Source organism: Typopeltis vanoorti, chromosome 12 (genome assembly GCF_054136105.1).
Source record: "Typopeltis vanoorti isolate ZY-2024b chromosome 12, IOZ_Tvanoo_1.0, whole genome shotgun sequence".
Classification (NCBI taxonomy): Eukaryota; Metazoa; Arthropoda; class Arachnida; order Uropygi; family Thelyphonidae; genus Typopeltis; species Typopeltis vanoorti.
The window spans coordinates 101,061,610-101,074,097 of NC_143560.1; the positions used below are offsets into that span (position 1 = coordinate 101,061,610).

Sequence of the window (12,488 nt, forward strand, 5' to 3'; positions counted from 1 at the left end):
TTTACTTTTTGTCAATAACCTGAATAGGTTCATCTTCTTACAAGCATATTATTTGATTAAAATCATTCCTGGAAAAAATATTAAAGTTTCTTTTGAAATATTATCATAGTGTATATTATTATATAATATATATATTTATATCTTCTTCTTCGCATTATATCCCGCTTGATGCAGAGCCTGATGCTGGGGGATGTATTTATGTCTGGAGATATGTGTGTGTTTCACAAGGCCAGTTTGCCTATTTTGAGAGATGAAAAACCCGAGTTACCGGGAGGGGAAAACCCTCCACCTCCATATGAGACCGACTAACTCACCTTTAGTCAAAAGAGACCAGATAAAGGTCTCTTTTGCTCGTTGACAGGAATCAAAACCGGTCTTTCTGAGCAAAGTGGCTTCATCTATGCTGACTCATAAGTATAGATGAAGACAAAGGCTCCATAATATATATATATATTTATATATTATATAATGTTTGAAACTCATAAAACTACTTAACACCTGATAAATTTATAACTATAAATTATAATTAAGTATAATTAATTGTCATTAATTATCTCAATAATATTACAGTTAGCTAGACAAGGGATGAGTGGATATATCATGATACTTTTGGACTTTGCTTTTGACAGGATACAGCATAGAAGGCTGTTGCATAAGTTGTAGGTTATCGGATTGGATTTAAACTCTTAGCATGGATAAGGGAATGCCTGGCTGAATGATATCAAAAAGTAATATATGGGGGATATGCAAGAGTTAAGGTGACTAATGGTGTGTCCCAGGGATCAGTCCTTGATCCATTGTTATTCACACTTTGCATCAATGATATTTGGAAGGATTAACTGATGATATACAGCTGTCTGTGATGATGCCAAGATAGGCAAGTGTAATCAGGAATGTGACCAACAAGCTGGTTGGAATTGTTGTCATTCATTGGCTCTTGGTTGATTGTTGGTAAAGTTATGCACTTTGATGTAATGAGATATCTCATCATCATCATCATCAATTTCCTGCCATGTACCCTCAAGGGGTGTACAGGATATGATAGTACTACATGAAAAAAATTACATCATTATTAATTTCCTATCTACAATTTTCCTCCAAATCAGTCTGTTACTTGTCAAGACTCCAACATTATCAGACCTTATATTTCTATCGTCTAAGGCACTTTGTACCATATCAATCCACCTATATCTTGGTCTTCCTCTGGGTCGTTTTGCTGCCAACCTGGCAGAGAACACTTGTTTTGCTAATCTTTCCTCACCCATTCTGTTTAAATGACCATACCACCTGAGATTAGCTCTGCTAACGCATTCCTGGATGCTGACAATGTCAAGTTCTTTCCTAATATCCTCGTTTTTAATATGATATTGCCATTGATGCCATCTTCTCACGCCTATAATCTTTCTCAGGACTCTCATATCTGTGGTCTCTAGTCTTTGGTCAAGTGTTTTACTTCTGACCCAGCTCTCAGATCCATAAGTTAAAACTGGTTTGAACACTGTCTTGTATACAGCTAATTTAGTGTTCCGACTAATTTCTCTCTTATTCCATATGAATTTATTCAACTGACTTCCCACCATACCAGCTTTGCTGATTCTGTTGTCTATTTCTATATTTAATTTTCCATCTTCAGTAAAAATCGTGCCTAAATAGCTGAAATGTTTTACTTGTTCCACAGGTTCTCCATTCACAACACAGTTGACATTTTATGAGATATCTAATGGTGTATTATATTGGTGGAATTATGCTAGAAGAAACTGATCAGGTTAGGGACCTTGGAATTTTAGTAGTCAAGGAGTTAAAATTCAAGGGACATATGGCAAAGGGTGCAAATACAACTCAAAGGAAAATTGCAATTCTGAAACAAACATTGCCTTATAAGGATAAGGAAGTTATTTTGCCTCTTTACAAAGCCTTGATATGACCTCACCTGGACTACTGTGTGCAGATTTGGTCTTCTGGTTTCTGTGGTGCTGTAGATAGAGTGGAGAGGGTGAAAAGGAGAGTGTTAAAGATGAAATCAGGACTCACAATGTGGATTATAAGGCAGGCTGAGAACTGTGAATTGCTCATGCTAGCAAATAGGAGAAAAGGGAATGATATGACAGAGACCCTATAAACTTCCAAAAGGATCATATAAGATCCTTTCAAAAGTAGATGTAACCTTTCACTTTATGGAGGATGGGAGAGGATGTATGGGCATTCATGGATGTTGAGAATGAATGCAGAAAGGGATGAGAGCTATATTTTTCTCTCATAGAGCAAATGTCTGATAGGAATGGATTTTCTTTTAAGGTGCCAAGTGCAGACAGTGTTGAATGAATTCAAGAAAAGGTATAACAGCAGTATGGGTTGTAGCCTCCCTTGAATGGGTCCCTGAATCCCTGAATATCTTTGGTAATAATAATAAATTCTTAGACTAAAAATTAGAAATCTGCAGAAGACAGTAGAAAAGAAGTTTTGCAGTAATTTTTTTTTTTAACAAATAAGATTTTTAACAGAAGAGTACAAGAACTTACATTGCTTCTATCAACTGTAACAAAGAATTTAATTCTTTGGTCTACACTGCTCTTTTAAGTGATCTACTAAAATACAGTAAAATTATGGTGTTAATTTGTATGTTTAATGTAAACAGCAAAAGTAAGCAGCCATTTGCAAATAAAAAAGGATGATTACTTTCCCACAGACTTTTTATATATATATATATATATAAACATATGCTCACAGAGTTTGATTACACCAATAAGGGTATCAATATCTTAAAGAAAGTAAGCTGTTTTCAGTTTGCTAATGATATTGCTTATATTGTTCAATTCATTAGAAAGGAATTGAACAACATAAACAAACTGGGTTGGATTTCAAATTAATTTGATAAACAAAAAAAAAATAAAAAAGATCAAATACATTTCTGAATATATCTATGTGGGGACCAATAATAGGTTTCAACAACAGAAAAGACAGAAATACAGTCAGAATAACTACTGGAGATGAATTAATGGAGGAAAGGTGATTTGCCCATTGATCTCTCTTTTTCTCTCCTTCAACATAACAGAATACACTTTTCCTTTCAGGAAGGTATATTCTGGATATATGGTAATATATCCAGAATATCGATTTAATATATTACCATATATTAAATGTTGTCCACATTTTGGTATTCAAATTTTACCCTCAATATAAAAATTTAGAATATGTCTGAGAACAATTGGCCTAGTTGGCTGAGTGGTTGAATTTCATCAAGTTTTATGAATATCTCTAAATGGTGGATGGATTTTATTGCCCAGCATGAGGACATAAGTGGCTTGAAGAGTACTGTTTAGGCTCCAGAGCAGGGTTTCTAGATTATCTAATCCTTAGCCAACTGTGTTATGTTACTAATCAGAGTGTGCTGCAGCTTTTGTGGGTGAGAGTCACAAAAGGCATTAAAACAGCATTGAAAAAAAAAAAAAAAAAAAAAATATATATATATATATATATATATATATATATATACACACACACACACACACACATACACCAAATTAGAGAGACCATAAAAATTGTCATGTTATTTACAGAGCCCAAGTTAAAATGGAACCTCGATTGACTGTAGCTAAGATAAATGATGGACTACCAGTTTCAATTCTGACTGAGAGAGAAAGTGAAAAAATAACATGTACTTTTAGTTTATAATCACTGGTAAGTGTGATTATAAAAGCAGCAATGCTCCCTTTTCTTTCTTAGATCGATAATATGATGCAGCCATCCTAAAATACAGGTTTCAAATATATCCAAATGCTGAAATATGGATAGCAGCAACCTTTTTTAAGAAATCAGTGTACCTAATATTCAACACCTTTGAATGTTGCTTGTAAGAAACATAGTTAATCAATTCCATTGTTGAACACCAAACCATCTTGATGCATTGGTTTGAATTATAGTGAAAACAACTAAAACTATGAGGCTAGTAATTTTATCTCTGTCAACTGCACATGTTCTTTGACTGGTTAGCCTTTTGCTGAATGAAAACCTGAAGTTTTCAGAGTGAGACTACTTCCATGTGAGACTGATTAACTCAATTTTAGCTGAAAAAGCTGTTACGAAGGTTACTTGCTTCCTAGATGGGATTTGAACCAAGGGTTTTATCTCATCCAAACCATCCATTAAATCAGGAAATCTGACTTATATCATTAAAATCTTTGCTCTTCTAGATAGATATTACTGAAATTTGCTATTTGGCATGTACATGAAAATTTGTCATCTTAAGGACTAAAACACTTTTTACTTTTTATTGTTCTTTTTATTGTTTTTTTTTATTGTTCTTTGAAATTTGGGAGGTCCAATGTGGACACCCTGTACAATATGCTAACTGCTTTAGCTGAATAGAATGTAATGAAATTTGTCCAAAATATGTCATCATATTTATTTTGGTGACAAAACAAAATTATGTCTTCAGTACAGCCAAAAGAAGCTCTAGGGTAATTGTAATAATGAAGGATGTCACAACTGAATTGCCTCCACCAATTAGTCTTTTGGTTCCATGGAGGTCTGGTTTTAATGAAAATAATAATTTCATTTTATTAGAGGCCTGAAATTGCTTGGAAAAGTTTATAACCTTTTACGGGTGGAATGTACATTAAAAAAGACTTTTTCTGCAAACAGTCTTTCACCTTTTATGCTCTCAAGAAATTTCTCACTAATATTAGTAACCTACTGGAAGCTTTTCTAAAACCACTTCTTTCAAATTCATACCTTTCACATAGATGGAAACCTACATGACAAACATCCATTTTACATGTCATTTGCAAGAAGTGATATAAACAGGAAAAACTAGTTAAAACGCTGAAGCTTGCTTTATATATTTTTTTTATATATTTGTAGTTGTATAGAGTGCCTTATACAAACACCATATTAAGTAAAATAATAAATCTAATTGATAATTTGAGCATCTTAGGAAGTTACTTTCACTATACATCTATTCTAGGATCACCTGCCTTTATTTTTTACAGGAATTTTTCTTTATTATAAATAATTAGCCAAAGTTAATATGCATGTCACTATTATTCTATAGCTCTTGCATCTGACCGGCTTGCAATTCAATCTCGAGGGACTGAAAAAGTACAACTGTCTCCACAACAGCTCCTTTCCTGTCAGAATCGAGGTCAGAGAGGATGTTTTGGAGGTCATCTGGACCATGCTTGGTGGTACATGAGGAAGTATGGGTAAGCTACTGTTACAGAATAATGCTTCTTACTCACATGTAGATAAACTATTCACTTAAATAGTCTGATAAGCTACTATTGGGACAATTGACTACTATTTGTAAAGTCACCTTCTCTTTTGGAGATGTTTTCATTATAAGGTGTTCTAACCTCATGGGAGATGCTCATTTTTTTAGTACTCTTTCTCTGCCCATTTTATTGGATATCAATCTTACACACAACTTATGACGTTTGAGGTGATATTACTGTTCTCTTATATAAATCGTTTCATGGTCTCCAATCATGAAATTATTTGTCTTGAAGCTTTTGCCGGGCAGTTATCCTATATTTTAATCTCAAAATCTTACTTCACGTTACCATCATTGTCATTAAAAAACTGTGGCCAATAACTTTTGTGCAGACTTCACTTGCAAGTCTAGAATCTCATTTAACACTATTTTTAATTCTGATTTTTTTTTTTTTTTTTTTTTTTTTTTTTTTTTTTTTTTTTTTCTTGTGAAAAGTGAAATGAACTATTCCAAATGTGTTGCAGTCTGGTTTTCATTGAAATAACAGCATTTCATTATTTTCATACACTTGAAACAGTCACTGACTAAATGCTTTACTCTAATACTAATGTTAGTTGAATTCCTTGCCATTAGACGGACCTTCTCTACATCTGATTCCATCTTTCTCTCTGCTCCTACCATTCAAGTGACCAAATCTGTTTGTAGTAATCATGTATTTGACATTAGCAGATAATTCAGTTGAGCTATGCTCAAAACCTTGCACTCAGAAATAATTATATTTTTCCTTATACTATCTTGTTTATTATTATTATTATGCAGGCTCCTCTAGTGAATCCAAGGACTTATCACAGAAGGGCTCCTAGTTCTTCTATATATAACTTTTTTTTTCCTCTGCAGTTTTGCTTAATTTCACACTCATTTGATTAATTTCACATCAGCTGGAGGTGAGTTAGCCGCTTTCATACCAAGGTGCAAGTTTTCCCTTCTAGAAACTCAGATTTTTCTTACAGAAAAAAGACAAACTAACCAGAAAACTTACACAATTAACAGATATAAAATACTCCCTTCTCAGTAGAGCATCTATCTCATCTCTGAGAGGTCTGTAATGCTGGCCAACTATTACAGCCTTTTCAGAGATCAGATAGATGGTCTACTAATAACATTAGTAATGTTATTAGTAGAGCTACTAATAACAGTGAACTGTGCCTCCTCTAATATGCCTTTTTATTACAAAAGGGAGTAGGTAGAACTCTTTGAAGCTGGTGGGTAGCCAGTCTCTAGCCTTCAGCTATCAATGATAGGACACTTGAATCTGTTGAGTCAAAACTTTCAAGGGAGAGATTATGGTAAACAGGTGTCACTATCTTGTAGATATGTCATAGTGAATTCTATGATAAATTTTTTGAGGGGATTTAAAAACATGAGTTGGGGGGGGGGCTGCCTGTGCCAGAAATTGACTAACTCTGGAACCTGGCAAAGAAAGGGCTGAAAAAGTTCTTCTAGTTACAATTTTCCATACAGCACAACAAGAACTGTGGGCATTAAGAAATTCACATTGATATGAAACTATAAACAGCAGTGATAACAGTGTGTGTGCGTGTATGTGTGTTAATGGTCATTTTGTCAACTTATGGAGAAGTTTTACTTAACTGCAGTAGTGTGTTAATTATGCTTTTTTTGTTTATTCATTAGGCTACTGAAGTTATGAGTATTTAGAGTTATGCTGAGGAAGCTAAGAATATGGGCTCACTGGAAAATGTGTGTGCTTTGAAAGGAGAAAAACTTTTAATGAGAAAGAAATCCTGGCATCTTCATTTGAATCCTGCTAATTCACCTTTGGCAGAAAAGGAATAGAAAATATTCCTAGTGTCTTTGATGAAATTCTATCGTGGTTTTACTAAATAACAGATGTGCTGTTCATCTTACTGAACAAGTAACTTTTTTGGAATATTCTTATCACAGTTCATTTGCCACCTGACACTTCCTATTGAGAGATATGTTTTGCTGCAAATGATGATTGCTGGAGCATCTAACTGCTAGTTATTGGCCTTCTAATTACTGCACTGCTATCCTTCATGGATTACAGCATAACCTAATTTCCAATGGTATACATCTGTCCTGTACAGGAGTTTTTTTAAAGTATTTCAGTCTGAAGACCAGGTTTAGGAGGGAAAAGTTCCCATAGAACTTATTCGGTAGAGGGCTCATGAGGATTTTATTTCCGAGCTACATCAATTACTTTAGGATACTTGAATTCGGAGCCAAAAGTCTCTCAAGCTTTTCTCATTGAATACTAGCTTCAGTGATACATCCATAGATGAGTGCACAATTTAAATTTTAAAGATGCCAAATTTAACCAAACATTCATATTACTTTTTATGTTAATTTTAATTTTTTTTTTTTTGACACTTGAAGTAGTTGTAAAATGACTAAATATGAATATACATATGCCAAGCTATTGAACCTAAATTATATGACTGATTGAAAGTGTTGATAAACAAGGGAGTAGCAAGACTGACAATACTAAGACAACAATGTACAATGTATATACAGTAGCGAACAAATTAATCTGAACACTTACATTTTAAAGAAAAATTTTAATTTTGCAAGAACAAAAACTAAAAATTTAGTTTTGTTCTTGCTTAGACATGGACTCTACTAATGAAGAACACATTTTTCTTATTTCTGCATCTCAAAACCATACTTTTATAGTGGATTTTATTAAGGAATCCTTTATATCAACTTTCCAAGTCTCTTTTTCACTATGACACAAATTGTATATTGGATTAATGTCAGGAGAGTTACCTGGCCATTGAAGCAATTGGATGTTGTGATTGTTGAGGAACTCTTTCACTTTTTTTGAAGTGTGGCATGGATTGACATCCTGTTGGAAGATGAGTTCTTTGTCTGTCTGGATCTGTGGGACCACTCTTTTCTCCAATATTTTTATGTTTTGGTCACTTTTCATCATACAGCCAATAGGCACAAATGACCCTGACCATCATGTATAAAACAACCCCAGAACATCTTTTTAGCTGGATGTTTAGGAGCTCATTGAAGGTGGATAGGAGAAGTATTCTCAGCCACTGATTTGTGAACATATGGTACTTGCTCTCGTTGGACAAAGAAATGGCTCTCATCTGAGAATATGACCTTCTTCCACTTCTCAACAGTCCAATCTTTGTACACTTTTTTGCACTGGAGCCTCTTTTTCTGCATAGCCTGCATCAACAGTTGTTTCAATCTTGGATTCATTTTTCCTTTTTCACCACATTTTCCTTCTCTGTCAGGAGAAAAGGCACCTGTCTCCCTAAACCTCTTTAAAATTGCATCAACAGCACTCAAACTAACACCACACTCATTGGCAATTTGTCTTTTAGTAATGAATGTGTGCTGAGAACATATTTTTGAATGCTTTCTTACAGATGTGTCCATTTTATAACTACACAAAATTAATAAAACACTAGAAATATCAACTTGTTTACACTATTAAAAATGTACAACATTGTAAAGACAGTTAAAACATGCAGCACTCTCAACCAAAACGGTGAACTAAAACCAAAACCGAAATTATTACGAACTGAAACAAAAAACAAACCAAAACCAGAAACTTGATGAAAATTCAGCTTGTTTGAATTAATTTGTTTGCTCACAATTGTTTTGAATTAATTTGTTTGCTCACAATTTGAATGATGTTATTAACACCATAGGAATGGTGGGAGATCCCTCATTCATGCACACAGAAAAGAGCATAATAAACTAATAAACTACTGGACATGAGACATGCATTTTAGATTAGTCTATAAATCGTGCTGAGAGCAAGGTACTATTAGTTTTTAGATCACAGTTTAAAACACTGCTCTTGTAGGACAGATTTTCTTGGTTAGGCATTGGTTTGAGGTTCATCTACACAGATCAAAAAATTGAAATTACAACTGTTTTCTACAGTTTAGTTGTATGGTAATAAGTGACAACTTCCGTAGTCTTTCTGATGTTTTAGTGGAAGTTCTTCGGAGTATAAATTTAAAATTTATGCCCAATCTTTATTTTTTGTTATCTTTGACTCATTTCTAAAAATATAACTGTTTATATTTATATAGTGTACAGCTTAAGAATACTGTCTGATGGCCTTCAATCATCAATCCCACTAACCAATAAATAAATTTTCCATAACCAGGTGTAACATCTATTATTTTTAATGTGTGCTACAATAATGCTTGCATTCATCATAAGCTGTTTCCTTGATAGCAATGCACATCAAGAGAGGCTTAAATTCCTGGTGTAATTCAAATGCTTCTTGAGGAAACTTAACAGTTCTATGCTTTTGGATTTACTCTGCTGGATCCATGCAAAATTTTAACTTCCTGGCTTCATGGGTAAAATCTGAATACGTAAGCCAGCCATCCTTACTCACCAGAATGAAAGAGAGAGAGAGAGAGAGAGAGAGAGAGAGAGATAGTGATCTTTTAATTATATAACCAATTTTTGAATGAGTAAGCATGTTGTCTGATTCATGGAATGGAATAGCAATATGTAATTGCACATTCAGTTAATCTTATCCTCAGTTAATCAACCAGAAAATTGATTTCCCAATGTAAGTGAATAACTAAAAGATTATTATATATTCCAATATTCATAAAAGATATGTTTGCTTTTGAAATTTAAGAGTTCCTTTTTATTTAACAGCTTCAAGAACATTTAAATACCATTTTTTTTCAACACTTATGAAAGATATTAAAGAGAACTTAAAAAGTTTGTGCATAAATATATTTTTACAGCAGCAATATGCTTTTTCGTGTATATGATACTACCACATATTTTCCCCCTATAGCAGTTAATTTTTTAAAAGAATTTAGCAATATGTTCTTTATTTAATTGCAGTATATAAAAAGTGCAAATTAAAAAAAAAAAAAAACAGGAAATAATGCCTTCTATTTCCGTATAGGAGTAGGCGAGACCATTTTAGCTCTTTCTAACTTTTTGGAGACTGAGTGGGCAGTTCATTCTCCACTGGTAGCCAATCAGAGATAGCTGGCCCAAGGCTATCAACTAATTAAGTGGCACACAGTGAAGAGATGGCTAACAAGTGCCACCATCTTATGGCACCTAACACAATATTTTTAATGTCTGAAAATAGTGTGGGTTCTACAGTCAATTTTCTTGAGTTTATGGGACAAAAAACCTGAGTTTCCGGGAGAAAAAACCCACTTGTCCATGCCAGAGATCGACTAACTTGGAAACCAGTCAAAAAAAAAGACTTAGAAAAAGTTCCTCTAGTCGGTGACTAGAATCAAACTTGTGATGCTCTTTCTTCAGGCAGTGTAAACACCTCTTTCACTGAGCTACACATCCACAATTATTTTTATAAGTATTCAGAATTTTTTATAAAATTATTTCTCATATCAAAGTTAATTTTCCATTTATTCTTTTTTTTAGAATAACTAAGGGCATCACTTGACCTGCATTTTGCATAAACCCTTCCCTTAGTGGATCTAGAGGAGAGCTGCTTCTACTTTAAAAGCACTGCGACTTTTCAGCTAATGGCAAACAAAGAAACCTACTACCACTACTACTACTATATTTTGTGAATTATAATACAAATTAAAAATTCAAATTTAATTGTTAAAAACTAAAATTGAGGTTGGGACCTATTCCTGAGTCTGGCACAAAAAGACAATGCTCACTCTTAGTACTATTGAAAGATATTTCCAATGTGTGATTCATCTAATCCATCTCAAAAGGCAATAAATAAGTGATTGTCAAGTACAGGGTAGCCATAATTAAACTTCTCCTATTCAGAGCCCTTATGTAGCTCAATTTAACAATCAGAATATCACAAAATTTGGTAGGAAGACTATTCAAGACATGGGAAGAAGGATTCCATGAAAAAAAACTTTTAGTTTGAAAACTTGCCAGTATGGGGAATATGGCACTGTATAATGTAAAAGTGGACAGACAAATGAATAACAAAGATTAAACTGAAATGAAAGATTACCTTTGTGTTGCACTTATGATAGCACAGCAATAAAATATTTAATATCAATTTAATTCAGTACAGTATGTAGTGTGGCTATTAAATAATGAGACTGGTTACAAAAATGTGGTTTATTACAATTGTACAACTTAATTGTTATCCCCTTCAACATACTCCCCTCTTCTATCTATACACTGTTGCATACGAATTTTCCATTGTTGGAAGCAGTGCTGCAAGTCATCAGATATTATCTGCTTTAGTAACACTGCTGTTTTCTCCTTTACTTCAATCCACTGACTGAAAATGGGTGCCCTTCAATGTGGATTTCAACTTTGGAAAAAGGTAAAAGTTGCATGGAGTTAAGTTTGGCAAGTAAGGTGGATGGTCCAACACTGGGACCTTCTTATCAGCCCAGATACTGCTTTACAGACAGTGCTGTGGGCTGGAGAACTGTTCTGATGGAGAATCCAAGCATTGTTCTTCCACAGATGGGGTTTCCTTCTTCCTCACTTGTTCTCTAGTTTAGCCAGAACCTCAAGGTAATAATGTTGGTTAACTGTCTGACCTTCTGGTACCCATTCAACCATTGCCATGCCATTGATATATATAAAAAAAACAAAAAACGATCAGCATTGCCTTCAGTTTTGACTTGCTCATTCTTGCTTTTTTCATTCTTGGTGACGTGGGAGTTTTCCAGTGAATTGATCGTCTCTTTGTTTTTGGATCGTACCGGAAAATCCATGTCTCATCACATGTGATGATCTTTTCCTGAAAACAAATTTGCACTGGCATCATGAAACGACTGACAGCAGAGCTGCCAGCCATTTCATGATGCCAGTGCAAATTTGTTTCCGAAAACAGCAGCACTACTGAAGCAGATAATACCTGATGACCTGCAGCACTGCTTCCAACAATGGAAAATTCATATGCACATCCCTCCTCTATCTATACACCATTGTGTATAGATAGAGGAGGGGGAGTATGACGGGGGGATAACAATTAAGTTGTACAATTGTAATAATAAACCACATTTTTTGCAACCAGTCTCATTATTTAATAACCACACCTCATAATTATGGTATTACAGTGACTGGAGCATAAGTGATGTCACAAACCTGTTGCACAACTCAAACACATTGAGTTCACCCATGCAAAAGAGGACCTGGTTCAATGTGACCAGAAATGCATCTTAACAGAGCATTCTCAATAGCAGAATCTAACATGCCTGAAGGAATGTTCACCACAGCCCATGATACGTTGCCCTTTAAGCTGTCAAATTCAAAACACCACTGCATTAGATGTTGG

The 12,488-nt window shown here is 34.2% G+C and overlaps 1 protein-coding gene across 2 annotated transcripts in view; it reads left to right on the forward strand.

The window, feature by feature from the left end:
* LOC150101072 (putative peptidase C1-like protein F26E4.3) overlaps positions 1-12,488 on the forward strand; it is a 119,616-nt gene that overhangs the window by 80,198 nt on the left and 26,930 nt on the right. For both annotated transcript variants that reach the window (XM_090401250.1, XM_090401251.1), the window contains exon 6: positions 5,051-5,201. In XM_090401250.1, coding sequence (XP_090257376.1) covers positions 5,051-5,201 — 151 coding nt within the window. The remainder of the gene's footprint in view (positions 1-5,050; positions 5,202-12,488) is intronic.